This window comes from Amphiura filiformis, chromosome 5, assembly GCF_039555335.1.
Source record: "Amphiura filiformis chromosome 5, Afil_fr2py, whole genome shotgun sequence".
In the NCBI taxonomy this organism is placed as follows: domain Eukaryota; kingdom Metazoa; phylum Echinodermata; class Ophiuroidea; order Amphilepidida; family Amphiuridae; genus Amphiura; species Amphiura filiformis.
The window spans coordinates 14066603-14086525 of NC_092632.1; the positions used below are offsets into that span (position 1 = coordinate 14066603).

At 36.3% G+C, this 19923-nt stretch overlaps 1 protein-coding gene across 4 annotated transcripts in view; it reads left to right on the top strand.

Annotated features, from left to right (window-relative positions):
* The window catches only part of LOC140152682 (uncharacterized), a 37307-nt gene that overhangs the window by 11538 nt on the left and 5846 nt on the right, over positions 1-19923 (top strand). Inside the window, exons 2-11 of one of the 4 annotated variants that reach the window (XM_072175137.1) lie at positions 5442-5596; positions 6170-6317; positions 7266-7514; positions 12183-12413; positions 13980-14189; positions 16582-16821; positions 17524-17705; positions 18118-18295; positions 18735-18944; positions 19665-19877. In XM_072175137.1, the coding sequence (XP_072031238.1) occupies positions 5442-5596; positions 6170-6317; positions 7266-7514; positions 12183-12413; positions 13980-14189; positions 16582-16821; positions 17524-17705; positions 18118-18295; positions 18735-18944; positions 19665-19877 (2016 nt within the window). The remainder of the gene's footprint in view (positions 1-5441; positions 5597-6169; positions 6318-7265; positions 7515-12182; positions 12414-13979; positions 14190-16581; positions 16822-17523; positions 17706-18117; positions 18296-18734; positions 18945-19664; positions 19878-19923) is intronic. The other 3 variants (XM_072175138.1, XM_072175139.1, XM_072175140.1) reach the window with 3 other exon arrangements.

A 19923-nucleotide genomic window follows, 5' to 3' on the forward strand; every position in this document is an offset into this window, starting at 1 on the left:
CTTTATAAATCTGATGATTTATACTTAAAGTGTAGGTAGGTGGGATGAAAAGCCGATGATCAATTGAAAATTTTGACCTTTCGTATTGAAAATATGGATTTTTTTCCCCAAACACCAGAACAAATTAGGTCTTTTTGGGAAAAAATCCATATCTTCAACATGAAAGGTCAAAATTTTCAATTGATCGTCGGCTTTTCCTCCCAACTACATACACTTTAAGAATATATCATTAGATTTATAAAATTTACTTCGAGAACTGTTATATATCAAAAATGAGAAAAATATTAAATTGTAATAATTTGTCATAAAATTTGTATTATATCGTGAATTTCAAAAAATGAAAATTATTTGATATCAAAAAGACATTCTTCGTATTCAGAATGCAATTCGACATGTCTGGTGTGGTCTGTCGAAACGCTCAAAACGCTCATTCCAGATCCCTTAAGGGATCTAAAATGAGCGTTTATTGCGTTTCGACAGTATTTTTTGTGGCACATGAGAGCACCTCAGACCTATCGAATTGTATTTTGAATACGAAGCATGTCTTTCTGATATCAAATAATTTTCATTTTTGAAAATCACAATATAATACAAATTTTATGACAAATTATAAAAATTGATATTTTTCGAATTTTTGATATATAACAGTCCTCGAAGTAAATTATATAAATCTAATGATATATTCTTAAAGTGTATGTACCAGGGAGGAAAAGCCGACGGTCAATTGAAAATTTTGACCTTTCATATTGAAGATATGGATTTTTTCCCAAAAAGACCTAATTTTTTTTGGTGTTTTGGGAAAAATCCATATCTTCAATACGAAAGGTCAAAATTTTCAATTGATCGTCGGCTTTTCAACCCACCTACATACACTTTAAGTATAAATCATCAGATTTATAAAGTTTACTTCAAGTACTGTTAAATATCAAAAATATCAATTTTAATGATTTGCCATAAAATGTATTAAATTGCGAATTTCAAAAATTCAAAATTATTTGATATCAGAATGACATTCTTCGTATTCAGAATGCAATTCGATATGTCTGATGTGCTCTAATGTCCCAAAATAAATACTGTCCAAACGTTCATACCCCAGCCCTTAAATATAGGAGCATAATTGTTCAAGCCCAAATCAAAAACGTTCAATACGTACATTGAATTGCATAGTCTATTGTAACGTGTAATGAAGGAGGTTGGAGGGCGACATTATGTGGGAAATGTTTGTACTTATTTTGGTATCACTGGATAGCGATAATTGGTACGTAGTCTGTGTCAGAAAATATGATTCAGTAGGACGAGGATTTTACAAGAAGAATTGTGTGTGGGGGTCATGAAATTCGTATGAATGAAAAAGAAAACGTTTTCTCTGTGACTCATGAGAGCTCATGAGGTCTTTGCTCTCATTTTCGATACTAATCAATGCGTAATCAATGCGCTATTGTATTAGTCTGTTTCTTGCTTATTACGGAAGCAACCAAGCGCTACTAAACACCAACACATTCCCTTGTTTCTTTTGATATCATTCATATCGAGGGCAATAATAATTTTTATAATAACCATGACTTGAAAATACTGTGATGCGTCACAAATTATCAAAATATTAAAGGGGTGTATGCATATAAATGGACAATGAGGCGTCTTCGTTGCATAATAAAAAGGCTAAATCTTGAATTCGTTTTGCTTTATCTGATTGTCGAACCTGTTATTCTGTACCCCGTCCAGTTCAGTTGATTTGTTTTCATCTGAAACCACACAAACCTCGAAAAAAAAATGAAGACAAAGTGTTATCATATGGATTATGGAAGTGAACAATAAAATTATGTCGATGCATACTAGGTAGATATTATAATGGTAGTATACAACACACTGTAAATGCAATAAAAGGAGATAGACAAAAAATACTCTCTGTAGAGATTGATCGTCGTTTCCATGCAGTATTTTTACAGGACCTTTCAAAACACTTCTTGTAATAACCCAATTATCTTAATCTCTTTCAACACTCTCAGCCTCTGCAGCTACACTGCAAAAAGCGTGTTTAGGAATTAAACACTTTTCTTGCACCACATTCTAAACATGCTTGATTCCTAAACCCTATAGTGGCAGCCAGCCCTGATATATAGCTACTAACCGCTCCATCTCGGGGGCACTTGACGTGATGGGGATGTGCAGACAGCGCACTGCAAAAAGTGTGTTTAGGAATTAAACACTTTTCTAAACACTATCTTGCACCATGTTTTTAAACATGTTTAAATGCTACACATGTTTAGGAATTTGATGGGTATGTGTTTAGTTATTGAACACATGATGTTTTGGAATTTGACATTGGTTTTTAGGAATAAAACACTTTTCTTGCACCACATTTCTAAACATGTTCGATTCCTAAACACCAATGTCTAAACACATTTCTAAACATGTTTGATTCCTAAACACCAATGTCAAATTTCCTAAACACAGCCCATCACATTCCTAAACATGTGTAGCATTTAAACATGTTTAAAAACATGGTGCAAGATAGTGTTTAGAAAAGTGTTTAATTCCTAAACACACTTTTTGTAGTGTACCTCCAAACGACTCACAACGTAACGTGTACGGTGGTGGGTTCAAAACTGACTATCCCCCATCCTCTCCATCTGATAGAAGGGATATACGTGGGAAGAGTATTCCATATACGAGTTAGACATGACCAAAAATCTTTGGTTGCTGACAGTTTTATCTTGTATCTCAACCGCAAGATAATGTGATATAACAAGTCTTCGGGTTGAGATGTCATCGATGAATAATGAACAACAAGGGTCCCACTGTCACAGATCCTTGATTTACCACTGTACTGAGTAGCTTTACACTCGATTCTTTACCATTTATGACTCCTTCAAAGACACCAAGGGCAGCAACTTTGGGCAGAAGATCCATGATTGAATTTGTTCTGGTTTTGGTTGTGAAGTTTGCGTCCACTGGAACTGTCAGTTCTATCGATCTCCACACAATCATGGCATCTGGGTGTTTTGTATATCGCAAACTCACACCCTTTGAATGAGACATCCTTTGAACGAGACACCCTTTGAATGAGACACCCATTGAATGAGACACCCTTTGAATGAGACACCCATTGAATGAGACACCCTTTGAATGAGACACCCTTTGAATGAGACACCCTTTGAATGAAACACCCTTTGAATGAGACACCCTTTGAATGAGACACCCTTTGAATGAGACACCCATTGAATGAGACACCCTTTGAATGAGACACCTATTGAATGAGACACCCTTTGAATGAGACACCCATTGAATGATACACCCTTTGAATGAGACATCCATTGAATGAGACACCCTTTGAATGAGACACCCATTGAATGAGACACCCTTTGAATGAGACACCCTTTGAATGAGACACCCTTTGAATGAGACACCCATTGAATGAGACACCCTTTGAATGAGACACCTATTGAATGAGACACCCTTTGAATGAGACACCCATTGAATGAGACACCATTTGAATGAGACATCCTTTGAATGAGACCCCTGAATGAGACACCCTTTAAATGAGACACCCTTTAAATGAGACACCCTTTGAATGAGACACCCTTTGAATGAGACACCCTTTGAATGAGACACCCATTGAATGAGACACCATTTGAATGAGACACCCTTTGAATGAGACACCCATTGAATGATACACCCTTTGAATGAGACACCCATTGAATGAGACACCCTTTGAATGAGACATCCATTGAATGAGACACCCTTTGAATGAGACACCCATTGAATGAGACACCCTTTGAATGAGACACCCATTGAATGACACCCTTTAAATGAGACACCCTTTAAATGAGACACCCTTTGAATGATACACCCTTTAAATGAGACACCCTTTGAATGAGACACCCTTTGAATGAGACACCCTTTGAATGAGACACCCTTTGAATGAGACACCCTTTGAATGAGACACCATTTGAATGAGACACCCTTTGAATGAGACACCCTTTGAATGAGACACCCTTTGAATGAGACACCCATTGAATGATACACCCTTTGAATGAGACACCCATTGAATGAGACACCCTTTGAATGAGACATCCATTGAATGAGACACTCTTTGAATGAGACACCCTTTGAATGAGACACCCATTGAATGAGACACCCTTTAAATGAGACACCCTTTAAATGAGACACCCATTGAATGAGACACCATTTGAATGAGACACCATTTGAATGAGACACCATTATATTCTTAGATACTTGAATCCGGCGGTCAGGCACATAACCCCATGCTCTTATTATTACCTCTGCATCGGATAAATTGGTAGATTCATAATTACAGAACCTCACATTATGACCTTGATAATAATATGTATCTCATTACAATCAGTAATCATGAACATAATTATGATAATACCATGGTGCAGTTTTGGTCATCCGGATACACTGGACTAGAAAAACGTGCCAATAAGTTCTAAATACAGTAAATACCCCAAGAAAACCTAATTCCAACCAGAAGCCTTACCCCATTTACGACATATATACTGCGCCAAGAGAGTATCCTTACACTTGGAAAAATAATCACAATTTCAAAACTGGACCATATTGGTGTACATTTGTTTTTGTAATAGATGCACTATCTAATCCTGCACATTATGATACCACATTGAATTCAATGTGACCTCAAGAAATAAAGTTACAAGCAATAGACGAAGGTCCAGTTTTAAAGTGACAAATTGGCCTATACAAGGCGCAAAAAGATTCCAACAAGCGCAACAAAGATACTACACAGTTTCTTCAACGAAGCCTTATTTAAAGCAGTATTTATTTCAGTTTTTACTTCTCTGTACATTTCATAACTTGCATTTTATTTGTCAGCTCTTTTGTTTCAGTTTTCGTTTGTTCCTTTTGTTTTAAATTAAAGGCATACACAAATTAGCCATTTACCACTCTCAAACCAGATGTCTAGTCCGTGGAGTTTTAAATAGGCCAGTGTGTGACCTTCGTCTAATCAAATGCTTGTAACTTTGCTTCTTGAAGTCACATTGGATTCAATGGGGTGTCAAAATGTACCGGATTAGATAGTGCATCTATTAAAAACAACGTTACCCCAATATGGTTCAGTTTTGAAATTGTGATTATTTTTCCAAGTGTAAGGATACTTTCTTGGAGCAGTATATTATTACTATTTGTGCATCACGAGACCGACGGTTTAACTTCATTTCCGTAGGATGGATGCATGGAGCACTCTTGCTGTTTATTTGCGATAACCAAACTTTGGTTAATGATAAACACAACCTGTGAATCAAAACGTGTTTCGCTTTTCATACATGCACATACGCTTCGATGTCTTGAAAGGACCAATTGACTGATGCATCTATGTACATTTCTCTTGCAGGTCTTTTGAGTACATCTGACTGTGTACATGGGTATCATTGAATATAACTTGACTATTACCATTGCAGGTCGCATGAATCTTCAAGTTCGTAGTGCTACCTTAACATCCATCAACCTGAGTTGGGACGATTTCCTACCTGGAGAATACACCAGCGGGCAATATGTGGTTTATTATACTGATACGTTCTCAGGATACGTAGCTGAATGGAAAGGACAGCAACGGGTTAGTGGATACTTTAATGTGTTTAAGCCAGAATTGGGTTGAATGACGCACAAAATATGTAGGTGTAAGAAGGCCTCATCTGCACTAGCTGCCAGGTGTCATATTTTTAGCTTGTGTGCCATAATATAATGCAGAAATGTCTTTAGGGCAACTAATACAGGGTCTTATTCCACTAACCGCTCCTGGGTATACATGTATACACAAGAAAATTAAGCAAAAGTGATTCCAGTAGGCCTATCTCCAACTTTTCTGTCCTCTTCTTCTCCCATCTTCCTTTCGTCTCCAATATTCTCTGAATGGTCTTGTTAAATTGTAATATACGAAGTTATAATATGATTATTAATTTTTGCCCTTTAAAGTATGTTCTGCGGCTGCAATATCAATATTGCACGAATCACTTTGGTTTTATATTGTTATTCTGTCGTCAAATGCCAAATCTGCTAACACTATTATATTGTTCTAGGTCTCATTGGTATCCTTTTATTGTTTTTAAACTCAATATTATAGCTTACAGTGATTATAAGTCAGCAGGTGTAAATCTTTTTTGTAATCCTACTTCTTTCTACCATCTAGGTTGGTAATAGCACGTTTACTTCCATACGAGAGCTGAAGAGCAACACAGACTACTACTTCCGAGTCAGCTATCGCTTTCCAACTCCATCAGGAATACAATTAGAAGGTCCATTGTCTGAAGTTGCCCTTCACAGGACAGGAAGACCAGGTAAGCCTTCTGTTGAGTTATGACATTACAAAGGATCGCATCCATGTGATATAAAATTTTATGATCCATCTGGATTCGACCTATATAGATATGAAATAGCATCACTACATCTTGTTGTAAAATTTTGTTCATGATTATTAAAGGCAGATCCGGGAGGGTGATTCTGTTGAAAGATCGGATATCCAGCAGTGTGTGATTGGGTTGATATATCCTTGCTCGCTACTAAGCGTCATGACATCAGGATTCATATTGTGTAGCAAATGCACCGGGTAAGATCTAACTTGATCGTTACTTGCCCAGTTGTCCAGTTGTAAATTTTTCCGCACGAATTACGCTGCAGGTCCCTTGAAGTTTTATCTTTCCCTGTATCAGAAATGACCAGTATCAGTTTACCAGTTTGTCATACGGCCAAGTGGGTGTGACTCAGATGGGGAATCAATCATTGTTAGTCCAGCTTTCCAGAAAGTGTCTTTCGCCTTAGAAATTGATTTTAAATTGCTGACAGGTGCCATGCTAGAAGTATTTCAGCTAAAACGTTGATAAAACAGGACTGATATATTTTATGGCCAGAATACACGAGGTAATTTCCAGTGCAATTGCTTGATGCATACCACCTTAGAGCACCTTGCTACAGAGTTGCTCCATGTATTTTGAACTTGCAGGGTAAAATTGGCACTCTGAGGAGTGAGCACCATACAAAAAAATAGAGACATGTTCTACTTTTGGAAGCCAGGCCTTGCAATCCTAAGTATTGTAATGTGAATGAGTAGTGCAGATGAATATGTTCTGTCATAAGGTGCGTAACTCACACACTTATTAATGGACCTTGGATTTGAAATTGCCTCAAGAACTTGTATTTTGGCCATCGGACATACTCTCAATAAAATACGAGTCACGGCACATTACCTGCATGTGTCTAACTTAACTTTGGCCAATGTTGTTTCTCAGCTCCTCTGGGTGGATGTGAAGATCATGGACAACACTACGACGAGGGTAAAACCATTACACAGAGTTGTGATTCTGTCTGCGACTGTCTCCTTGGAACCTGGATCTGTCGACCTAGAGGATGTCCTCCAGAACCAGATGTTGTCATAATAATGAATCCTATTAACTGTAGAGATGTTCCTCATCCAGATGACCCGGAATGTTGTACTATAGTACAATGTGATGAAGGTCCTACAAGTCCATTTGGAGAAGGTAATATCATTATAGAAAAATCCAATCGGTTAATTTGCATAACAATGTTTTAAACGTATTTTGCAATCCGTTTTGTTAGGTTCCAAACCGTGGTTGCAAACTTGATAAACATGGCTTAATATGACCCATTGCGTTCAGAATTTCGGACATCCCAATTGTGGAAAATAATATCTTGAAATAGTCTTGGTGTATATTTTAAGCTGCATCTCACATTTGGCTAAAAATTCTACGAACATACGATTTTCACCAAACAAATTTTCTCCTGACTATTTCAAACTAATTAACAAGTAAAAAGTCAGTATCTCTTGGAATAATGTTTATCAGAGCGAAATGAAAGTCATTTTACTGCAGAAACTTATGGTGGGCCTCCCTCCTCTATGGTCATTTTGATGGCCGGTCCTACCCCGGGTAAGACGCTGGGGTAAAAATGTTATCACAAAAATGAGTGCAAATGATGGATCTACGATCGTTTGGGCGTAAAGACGTGCATTTTTTATGACGGTGAAAAACCTTAGTGGGTTAGCCCCGTAGTTCTATTTTTAAATTATAGTAATACCATGATAATTGATATAATTCCGTCGCTTTATATTAATTTTCACTCTATAAAGCGCATATTGGGGTCGTTCTAAGCGAAATATTTAATGCAATTTCATCACCAAGACAAGAAAAATTGATACTTCCCTCAAAAATTGGTCGGATTGAAATTTAGTATCCCATATAAGGGGAACCGATCAGAAGTGCATCAAACCATTCCCATGTGTTATTATAACCATCATAAATGTTACCTGAGTTCGTCATGTTAAATTGACTAAAACGTCCTTTGAAACCTCTAATCGCCTTAACATCAGTTTCATTCCAAACGTATAATAACAACCTTTCAATTTCAATTTAATATCACATTAGTAAATGTAAACCACCAATGTGGGTGTTTCAGACAATGTTAAGGAAACCACATGACAAAATAACACAAGAAAGAGAACATACTCGTATAAATCAGCATGATAATTACATTACCCGATTTCGTATGTTTTAATGTAAGTTGATGTACTCACAAAGGAAAAGATCAAAGAGTTTACATTTTGATCTTTGGCACTCAGCAGGAGATATCAAAATTGTGTGTAAAAACGTGAAAAATGAGGTGCACATTAAAGTGATATTTTCATTTTGATGGAATGATGTGTTTCCTGCAATGTTTTATTCATTTATACTGAGCATAAAAAGGAACATAATATCACTGATTATTCTTCCATTTGACGTTATTGGCACATCTTGCAAATAAAGAGGCAGATACAAGTTTTTCTACTGCAGTGTTCAGTATTTAAGTGGATAACAAATGCCACATGGAAGTCCAGACTTCGTTTTTTTAAATTTAAATGAAGGAACGGGGGTGTTTGGAATTTTAACACTTTAAAATAAATTTAATGCTTGGAACTCTTCCTTGTTTTATGCAAAGACCCTTACCATAATCAGAGTAACTATATTGAATCATATCATAAATGTGTGTATACCCTAAATGCTATAACCTTAACACCGATAACACTAGCGTCTAGGATATTTTGACATTTAAGCAACTACGTACCTTTATTGAGTGGTGCCCTTGATTGCACTTCTGACGGTCAGATGGTTAGGTCGATCGTATATTTATACAAATCACGTCACAGTGATAATTCTATCAATGTTATAATCGTTATAATCTATAACAATTGATGAATATTTTGAAAAATTATATCATGCAAAAATTAAAATAGAGGAGGATACATTTACTTCAAACTTCCGTAGCTTCCAGCTATAAAATATCAACAAATAAAGTAGAAAATGTCAATGAGTAACATATGTAGCCATTTATCATGCGTGGGTATCTATATGAACATGATGAATGTATTTTGAAACATGATTGTGCCACTGTATATCATATTGAGACGACTACTAATATTTATGTGAATTTCGTGGCACAGTTAAGTAAAAGGGGCAAACACCAAAGCATGCCAAGATGCTGTCTAAACTGTGATTGTGTTAAACCATATTGGATTAAAACGATTGGGGTATAATTATATATATAGTTTACAATATTTGTACCTTACCCTTACCATTTTTTACAATATCCCTACCCCTTTACACCCCTTAGCCCCAACCCTCACCTAACGTTTACCCCCCCCCAAACCAATTTATAACAATCACGCTAAACCGGTGTTATTTCGGCAAAGTGATTTTACCAAAACAGAAAACAGAATAACTTATTTACCGCTATTTACATTAATTATAATGGGTTTTTTTTGTTTCGAGAAAGATATGATGATGATGATGATGATGATGATGATGATGATGATGATGATGATGATACTTATTTGTGTTACTATTTATACATTTTTTACATCTACATTCTACATCTTATTTTGTTACATTTCTTTCTTATACAAAATTATTGTGAAATGGTTTGATGTGATGTGACTAATACGAAGCACCCCTCGGGAACAATACTATATGTGTGTGCTAGTGTGATTTACAACAGCTCTAAATATTACATACCTGTGTAACCCTGCTGTATCTCAGTACATTTAATTGTTTCAAACCTCAAGTTGTCTTGCAAATTTACAATAATAATCAAATCTAGAATTAAAGCCATAATGTACTTGTAATATGAAATTTGGGGTGTTTTATTGTTCAAACCCGATTTTCCCGAATTTACACCAAAATGAAATTAGTCAAATTCGTTGTGTACAAAGCAGCTGCTGTCATTTAGTTTTGCTGTTTTTACCAGTCAAGAATGTGCAAATTTATGCAAATTATTTTTTATTCTAACAATGAACACCACTTCCTCAGCAAAAAGTATGTTTTCAGAAAATATAGTCTCTTAGCTACAATTATATGAGACCAAAATCACATTCTTTTTTGTAGTTGCGCCTATTCCTAAGGAACTGCCCCCCTACACTATTGAAAAACTGAGACCAGTGTCACTTACCTCCGATTTTGCTAAAGTTGTCGAAGGTTTTGTTGCGGGTGGGTCCTCGATGATATTCAGCATAAAACTGATGAACGCCAATTTGGCAATGTTAAAGTTGTCTCAATATCCTATTACCTTGTTAGCCTTCTTTACCATCTGCATAAAAGCGCAGAAGGACGTCACAATGTTGGAACGGTGGTCCTAACGGACTTTTCCTAAGCGTTTGACTTTGTCGATTATACCATCCTTGTTGATAAGATAATCTCTGTAATCTGCTTGGGAGTCCGTAGGTCCATCGTTCCTTGAATTTGTGATTTTCTTCATGATAGGCAGCAATGGGTTCGTTTTAATGACACTTTGTCAGGCTATGTTCCACCTGAGACGGTTCCACTTCATGTGGGAGTACCACAGGGCATGAATGCTGTTTTTATGGTCTGGTGCAGCTGTTATAATATTTGTAATTGTTTATATTTGTAATTGTTTTGAAATTTAGTATATTTTGATGTTTTCCAAAACATGTGCAATATTTGGTCAAAGTAAATATTTTGTGTGCAATTTGTTTTTGATGTCTTTTAAATTTCTTCAAAAATTCAAGTTCAAAATAATAATAATAATAATAATAATAATAATAATAATAATAATAATAATAATAATAATAATAATAATAATAATAATAATACTTGACATGAGTTTTAAATTTGGACAATTTGGGCGAGCTTTCTTGGAATTACCTATATACGAGTGTATAGTTTGCTACAGCGATATCGACAATATTTGTACCTTACCCTTAACATTTGTTTACAATATCCCTAACCCTTACACTCCTAATCATCAACCTTCCTACATCACGGATGATAATGATGATGTGATAATGATGAGGATGATACTTATTTGTGTAACTACGTCTACTTCTACTTCCACTTCAACCATTATTTTGTTACATTTCTTTCTTTTACAAAATTATTGTGAAATGGTTTGATGTGATGTGACTAATACGAAGCACCACTCGGGAACAATACTATATGTGTGTGCTAGTGTGATTTACAACAGCTCTAAAGATTACATACCTGTGCAACCCTGCTCTATCCCAGTACATTTAATAGTTTCAACCCTCAAGTTGTCTTGCAAATTTGCAATAATATCAAATCTAGGCGATATCCTTATATTGATTAAAGCCATAATGTACTTGTAATATTAAATTGGTTGTTTTACAAACCTGATATTTCCTGAACTTACACCAAAATGAAATTAGTCAATTTAAATTCGTTGTGTTTGTCAGATGAACAGAGCGATTTTGATGTCATAATCAGATATTTAGTCTCCCATATAATTCCATGACAAAATAGCCCATGGGGTTACTTTTGCTTTATCTTGTTATTTCAACTTAAAATGGACAGACATCTTTCCTGACAATTATTACGTATATTATTATTTCAGCATTTTGAGTTTTAATAATAAAACAATTGGAGATAAATCGTTCATTATGGCTTTAATACACGGTTTGAACATTGTGTCACGTAGCTTCTCAATATTTGATGGATGATACGCTACTTTCTTGGCACTATTTATAAAAAGGACATTGCCTCTATAAACGTACTACACGTAAACTGACTGATTGTTTTGTAACTAATGTCTTCCTCAATCTAACAACTAACATTTTTGTCTCCCCCGTTTTGTTTCTTCCTCTAACCTGCATCGTGACACAAACCCCAATTGTGACACTACAGTACTCTTAATTGCAGCTGACTGTGTAAGAGACGACCAGAGACATTCTCACGGTGAGACCTATAACTACGGTTGTGAAGAAGTATGTTATTGTGATAACGGGATTGAATCCTGTACGCCACATTGTCAGGATCCTGGTGTGATGATCCCGGATCCAGAGACGTGTCCGCATCCAGTGTTGAATCCACCACCAGAAGGAGAATGCTGTCCCTATTGGTCCTGTCCAGCACCACGTGAGTTAGATGTAAACAAAATCAATGATGATATATTGAATAAGGTGATTTAAAGGGTATAGTTTGAAATTTATGTATTGTCATCCTCAGTATTGATTTGTTGTTCTATTATCAATTATACGATCAATTATTGTAATCAATGTACATATCGATCAGGAGAACGCCTGAGCGTTTATGTTTGCCACCTCTATAAAGGCTTTTCACCCCCGGGGTGGGGGGGGCACTTCAATATGAAACGGATATAGGTGTAGGGCTGGCATTTTCGCACCAAGGGGCATTCGGTGAGAGCAAAATGTAAAAAATATGGGGTCATTGAGTGAGAGCATGATTTTGGGCATTCGGTGAGAGCAAAATGTAAAAAATATGGGGTCATTGGGTGAGAACATGACCTTTTTTTAAATGGAATCTTTGGGTGAGAGCCGAAACAGCGCCACAAAAACCTCGAAAATCGAATTTCTAGTTCTAAATGGCTTCAAATTTCATTGTTTTTTCAAAATAAGTAACAAAATCAGTGATAAATGAAAATTGCTGTTCAAATTTGAACTTGTAAGGGTCTTTGGGTGACAGATCAAATGGAAAAATAAGGGGTCTTCGGGTGACAGAGCATGTGTTCGTAAAAAATATGGGGTCTTTGGGTGACAGCGATGCTGAAAAAGGGGGTCTTAACAGCCCTACATACGCGTCACCGCCAAAGTTGGAGCGCCCCCCCCGGGCTTTTCACACCTTCTATAGCTCACATAGTGTTTGTCAATCATATACAAATACAAAATGAATAGACACAGAAAGTTGTTCATCAATACGAATAATTTGAAACGACCTATTGTCACTATGTTTTCCTATTGTTTGTGCGAGTTATTACTTTGTTTGTTACCTGTGTGGATATCTATCATTTTTACTATCACTATCATCACACATAAATTACATACACTAACAACACCCCTTCATTCAAGCCACAGTATCAATAAGAGCATAATTATCATCTTCATATTATGTTCCCATTTCAGAAGAACGTGAATTTTACAGATGTAATAACCCCGTAGAGTGAATCAAGTTTCAATCCAGATCCAGCGGTTCATCGATAGGAAAATTTGAAACGACACATTGCTACAGTTGTTACCGTTTAATATCTTGTGCGGTTTTAGGGACAGTATGTGTAGCTCAGTGGTTAGAGCGTTCGTCAAACAAGCGAAAGCTCGGGGGTTCAAGTCCAGAATTTTTTCTCTGTTTTATCTGCCTATGGTTGTCATGTTTCCATTATGTTAAATTGTGCTAGTGTGCGATGCGTGGTTCTTCTAATTCCCCTGTATATCAAATTACGATTAAGTATCATTGATTTGATCTCATGAGCTAGTTTGTAATGTTTGAATGTTTCTTTGTACCAGTGTACGATGCGTAAGCCTCTTCCCTTGTCTGTTTCTCGTTGGCTCGTTGCTTTTTTGCTTTGCTTGTTACCTTTCATATACGAATAAACCAAAAAGTCTGAGTATTCATTATTAAACCTCAGTAATATAAAACAAAATTCCTTCGTTTATGTATTAATCTACCTTACACCCTTTTCCTTGGCAGCGGGATCGTGTGAAATGAATGGCAACACCTATGAAGAGGACGAGTACTTTGATATTGAATGCAGCATGCGATGTCAATGTGTCTCAGGCAGTATAAGCTGTGTGCCACGGTGTCCACTGAACATCCATCCACCAATTCTAGGTTGTCCTAACCCCAAAAAGGTGCAGGTTCCTGGAGAGTGTTGTATGCAGTGGGAATGTCCACAAATACGTAAGTGTGTTTGTTAGGGGTTCTGTTAACCTTTGTCCCATTACCCCGCCCCTTACAGCCATATTGTAACATTTCTATAAAAATGGATTAGTATTTCTTTTCCATAAAATGTTAGCTTTTACTCTCAGATAATGTCCCATTTTAATTTTGAGCCGAAAAATGAGGTAAAGAAAAGAAAATTGGAATTTATTACAAGCGCTAATGCGTGTTACACCGGCGGTCGTAATACAGTACGATCTTTTGATGTGTGTATTTGACCGTCCTGCACTACGTGTTCGACTAATATTTCCATCGTAATAATAAACCGTCTTAGCTCGTCTTATTAAGACGGTTTATTCAAAATCTCGGATTTTGACAAGATTACGGCACTTATAGTCTTGAGTTTTACAGTGTATCTTTGTTTACTAAAGTACATTACAATCGTGTAAAAACCAGAATTGAAAATAATATTAAGGGCGTCCTAGTCAGCAAATGCTACAATATGGGTGACTTATCAGGAGTCATCACCACATGATCACAGTGTAGGTGTGTGTAATCTCTGTCGGAACTTGGCTGCGAGATCCACTGCATTTGTCATACACTTTGTAATGCAAAGTGAATGGAGAGAGGGATCGAATCACGGACCTCTTGCACTCGAGTCAAATGATGAAACCAAATTTTGCAATGATGAAACCAAAATCTACATTTAACACAACGTGGGATTATAGATTCATCCAAACTTGGGTCAACTTGTTTAGAAGGTTGGTACAATGTAACACAAGTTGTGTAAACAGTTGTACCCTATATTTCGACAATTTTGTTGGCACTATAAAGTATAATTAGTTGAGTAAAATATGCATCAAATGCCTAAGTATTTTGTATTTGAATAATATGGTATAGATGGTCTATGCATAAATTAGTTACTTGTAAGAGACTGGTTTCCTAACAATTTAAAGATTACTTCTCCAGTTAGTAATAACAACGTATGGTTCTAAAATATTACGTCTGTTTTATTGAAAAATACAAATAAATGTGTGTGTTACTAGTACTCATTGCATAGGAGTTATTTAGAACAAAAAAGGTCATATATGAACCCTTTGGGGGTTCTAACCAAGGGTTCCTATAATATTTGATATCATAGTGTTTTGATTGGATTAAATTAGTGTTTGCACAGCTTGATTGAGTACCAGACATGGCTAATTTGTGGCCTGGTCTATGGAAAATTTGATTTTTCTGTCTCCAAAAACAATAACAAGCTATGGTCTCTTATTAATAATATTTAAATAACAGTTTTCTTTAGAATAATTTCTTTTTTATCTGCGGTAATATGCCCGGGGTAATATGACGATAATTAGGCTATGTTCATGAAATAACCACAGGGAAATAACATTATTAACAACAACAAGAACAACAACATGCACAAAAACAAGGCTAGTCTGCTTTGAGCATTTTGTTTGGGTCTGATCCCATCAGAACCCAAAGTCACTCAGACGTGTCTCCACAGGGACCTACTGTTCCCGGGCTACTGGTTAAACAAACAAACAAACAAAAAAACAACAACGGCAACAAAAACAACAACAACATCAACAACACAGCTCATATGCCCATGCATGAAAGTATTTAACACCCGGAGTGACACAATGAAAACAATTTGTTTTCTTTCGAAGTGTCAAGTTCCCAGTCAAGTTTTAAGTTAACCTATTCGAAGCTAGTATACCATCAATACAACATGACTTTCACCCTTGGCTGACATTCCTGATAACGCAGGTTCAAAAAGAAGTTATCATATTTAAAGCTCGATAAAAAGAAATTGATATAGTCACTTCATCGTCAATATTCCAATTATAAGGCAATTACGAGTAAATCATATATCTTTGGACGTGTTTGTTAGAGGTCTGTGTGAATTATGAGTTCTTGTGGTTGTATAATCATGATCATTTGAGCAACAGAATGATAGTATTTATGTTGCTTGGTATGGTTGATACTTAACTATTGATTTAAGATAGCGTCTGCTTTTAACCATATAAGTACTGCGGAAGAAAGCTAAGAAATAATTTATAGAATCTTTGTGAAAGCAAAAGACTGTTGAAATAATGAGTAAAAGTGAGCTGTAGTAAATATCTTTTTGGATAATAAAGATTACTTGTATTTTGATTTGGCTTGTAAACTGTTGTTGCACAGATTAATCTCAGCCTATAGGCTATGTCTATTTTTTTGCTGAATCTTTGAAGATGCAACTAAATAATAGAAATTCAATATTTTTTAAGATTTTACTTCCATGATGTTTGTTTGTTATTATTGCCCAAATAGGTCTTTAACGTAAACAAAATACGTATAATAAAGTCTTTAAGATGTATAAATACTATTGCAATAAGCTGTAATAATATAGTTATTGCTTCTTGTTACTTTGCAGCAGAAAATCCCGAATGCACATATGTTGGCCCCTCTGTTAACATTACAATGAAAGATGGTGACTGGATGGATGAAGGATGTGAAAGTCGTTGTCTCTGTGACAGAGGTTCTCTTGTGTGCATGCCTATGTGCGCTAGACCCTCTACTCCGTCCCCTACACCGTTGTGTCCCAACCCAGTGATCACCAAACTCACCGAGGACGCGTGTTGCGAAGTCATTGCATGTCACGATCCAAAACAACGTAAGTAAAAGTGGCTGTCAAGTTGTAATGTCGGATTCAGAATCCGACATGAACATGCTGAAGCCGCTTTTCTCTGGAGCTCTACATTTTTTGTATGAACAATCAATGGTTTTAAATACTTCGCACAATATGTATCTTTACCCTCGTAAAAGAGCTAACGAATATTGGGTCAATTATTGTCAATAGATGCAATGTTTTATTTGTGCACATTTCGATACCTCATTGGATCTGTCGCGATCTCTGCAAGCAAACTTCCAAGCATTTGAATGATCCAAATTCGAACTTCATTATTCAAACTTGATTGTAGAGGTCGCACTGCAACAGATCCAAAGAGGTATGCAGCATAAGATATTGCATCGATTGATAACATACACCTACCCAATTATTGTTTTAAGGTTAGAATTATGGGCTCTTTTCCAAGTGTAAAGATGCTTTTTGTTCGCAGTATTATGGCATTGTACTTTCTTAACTGAATTAACATAAACACTAAATGAATTTTGCTTCCGATCAGCAAAAATATTCCCCACTTCATGTCGCAGGAGTGAGAACAAACCCCCCCAAAAAGACTCTTGTGTTTTAAAAGGTTTGCCTAAGTAATCAAAATTGCTAATTTAATCAAACTCTTCGACTTGTCGACAGCTTGTCGACGATCCATGCTGCAACCTATATAATCATTGCTTCTCTTCTCATTTTACGTTACAGCCAGTCCCAATGTTGTACGTGATGTCTCAGTGTCTCCCTTCAACGCCACCACATTAACCCTCGGATTCACACCACCTGCCAACAGAGACCTCATAAAAGTTATGGACGGGTACAATATATACTACACCGATCATTCAGATACAGAAAATCTAGACCTTAGCCATTGGAGAGTCTATCGCAAAGTGAGTAGAATGTGATGTACAATGTATACTCTTCAAAAAAGCAGTTTGTCTAGTTTCCGCAAGATTCAGTCTCTATCTTTCAAAGGTCAACTTGGTATCTTATTGAAAAATATGGGTTTTGGTACCGCTATACAGTTAGTGTAGAAGTAAAACATACCTTTCTTAATAAGAGAGGGTTGGGTTTGGGATATAGTTAAAGAGTACACTGTAGTAGTATTCTGACATACCTGATATGAACAGGGATATGGGACAAAATATAGTATTCACTTGCTTTCCATGTTAACGTACCTCTTGCTCTTGTATGAAGCTGGGATGAAAATGCAATTTACTATTTTACGATAATCAAAGTCAAAATTATTTACGCGGTATTTGAACTTCTTAATGAATAATATTGATTACTTCTTCTCTGTAGGACTTTCCAAGTGGTGTACAAGTCCGTGGTCATATCATAATGGATATACATGATCTACTTCGTCAGACAACGTACTACCTTCAGATTCGAGTCAGCGTACCAGATACAACGGAGACAAGATGGCCGAATACGCTACCATCATCAGATACATTCATTGTGACTACGGTTGAAAATGAACGTATGTGATACTATTTTTTGTAGTCTCTTTATTAAAGCATGATATATCAGAGACAGTGGGGACAATATGCATATCAGTTAAACAGAGTATAATGTATTATAAACGACAAGTTTTCATAAATTTGTTACTAAAAACAATTATGCAAACTGCACATAAAATTATTGCATTAACCATTTAGTAATAAATCCATCATATATCACGATATAGTAGTTTTGTGAGCCGCCCGCTCACAATAATTTGTAAGTACCCTTTATCAGGAATGACACTACCCCTTCATTACAACAAAGGAAGATTAGTCTCGATAAAACATTTCCACAAATGCACCAGGTATGATGCTTTGCGACTGGAATCATTTGTTTCATACAGCTTCATACATTGTATTTACATTATACGACATACGGCAACTTGCAACATGAAAAATTAACTTTCTTCATTACAGCTCAAAACTGTACCTTCAAGAGCCACGTCTACGAACATAAGGAGACGTTTTTCGATGGGTGTGATTCCCAATGCGAATGTATAGCTGGCCGTACAATATGCCATGAAAGATGTCCACAAACAGAACTTCTGGCCTCTGACGCATGCCCCAATCCTCAGAAAGTCGTTGTCGAGGGAGAATGCTGTCCAGAATGGAGGTGCTTCCCTAGTGGTAAATATATCGATTTTATTTCATGAAACAAAATAGGATCTAGAATTATCATCAGGGGGTTGAATTCGTGTTGGTTTTCCTGTATGCCTTCTTTGCTTAATTTCAGTTCCGATTCCCTACTCAGAAATAGCGGTTCTCGTTTTTGTTTAGCAAAAGTATGGCTACCCGTGTCGTCACATGCCTCGCTACGTCACTCTAATAAAACAAGACCCGTGTAATTTGGGTGGGAAATATCAAATATATCAACTTTCGCTCAATTTGTCAATGAATAGCCATTGTAGGGCAGATACATTTTCCTACTTCCAATTTGGCTGATTTTCGTCCATCTTTAATCACGATCTTATCTCCCACACACGGGCCGAACTGTTGTACCAATTGTATAAGGACTGTCTTTACTACAAATTTAGGAGATGTGTCTGTTTTATTTATTTATTTCATCCTTATTTAATCTGGGTTGACCTTTCAATGCACTAGTATTGTTCTCCCAACACTGCCCAAGGTGCCCAGGTGTTTGTAGATGGTTCGACTTCAGATTTTCTTGTCTGGTGTAATTCTGATTGTGTGGTACGATGGGAAATCGTTATTTGCTATAATGACCGCAGTAAATGACAATGGACGCAATTCCTCGAAGGCTTTTAGCTTCAAAGAATATGTCAATCCTTACAGAAATAGTTATTGCCACTCTGTGTTTCAAACTATTCTTATTTATTTCTACGACAGAGGGTGACTGTAGTTATAAAGACAAGATCTACTCGGACGGAATGGAATGGCGTTCTGGTTGTGATATGCGATGTACTTGCAACAAGGGTCAAGTAACGTGCCAGAATCTATGCAGTTCATCACCAAGATTACCAGCATCATCTAAGAACTGTAATTATCCAGTGCAAGTCAGTGTTCCTGATACGTGCTGCAAAGAATGGGTCTGTTTTGATGGTAAGTTGTCCAATATTATTTTTAAATGTCAAAATGTGTTTCTCGG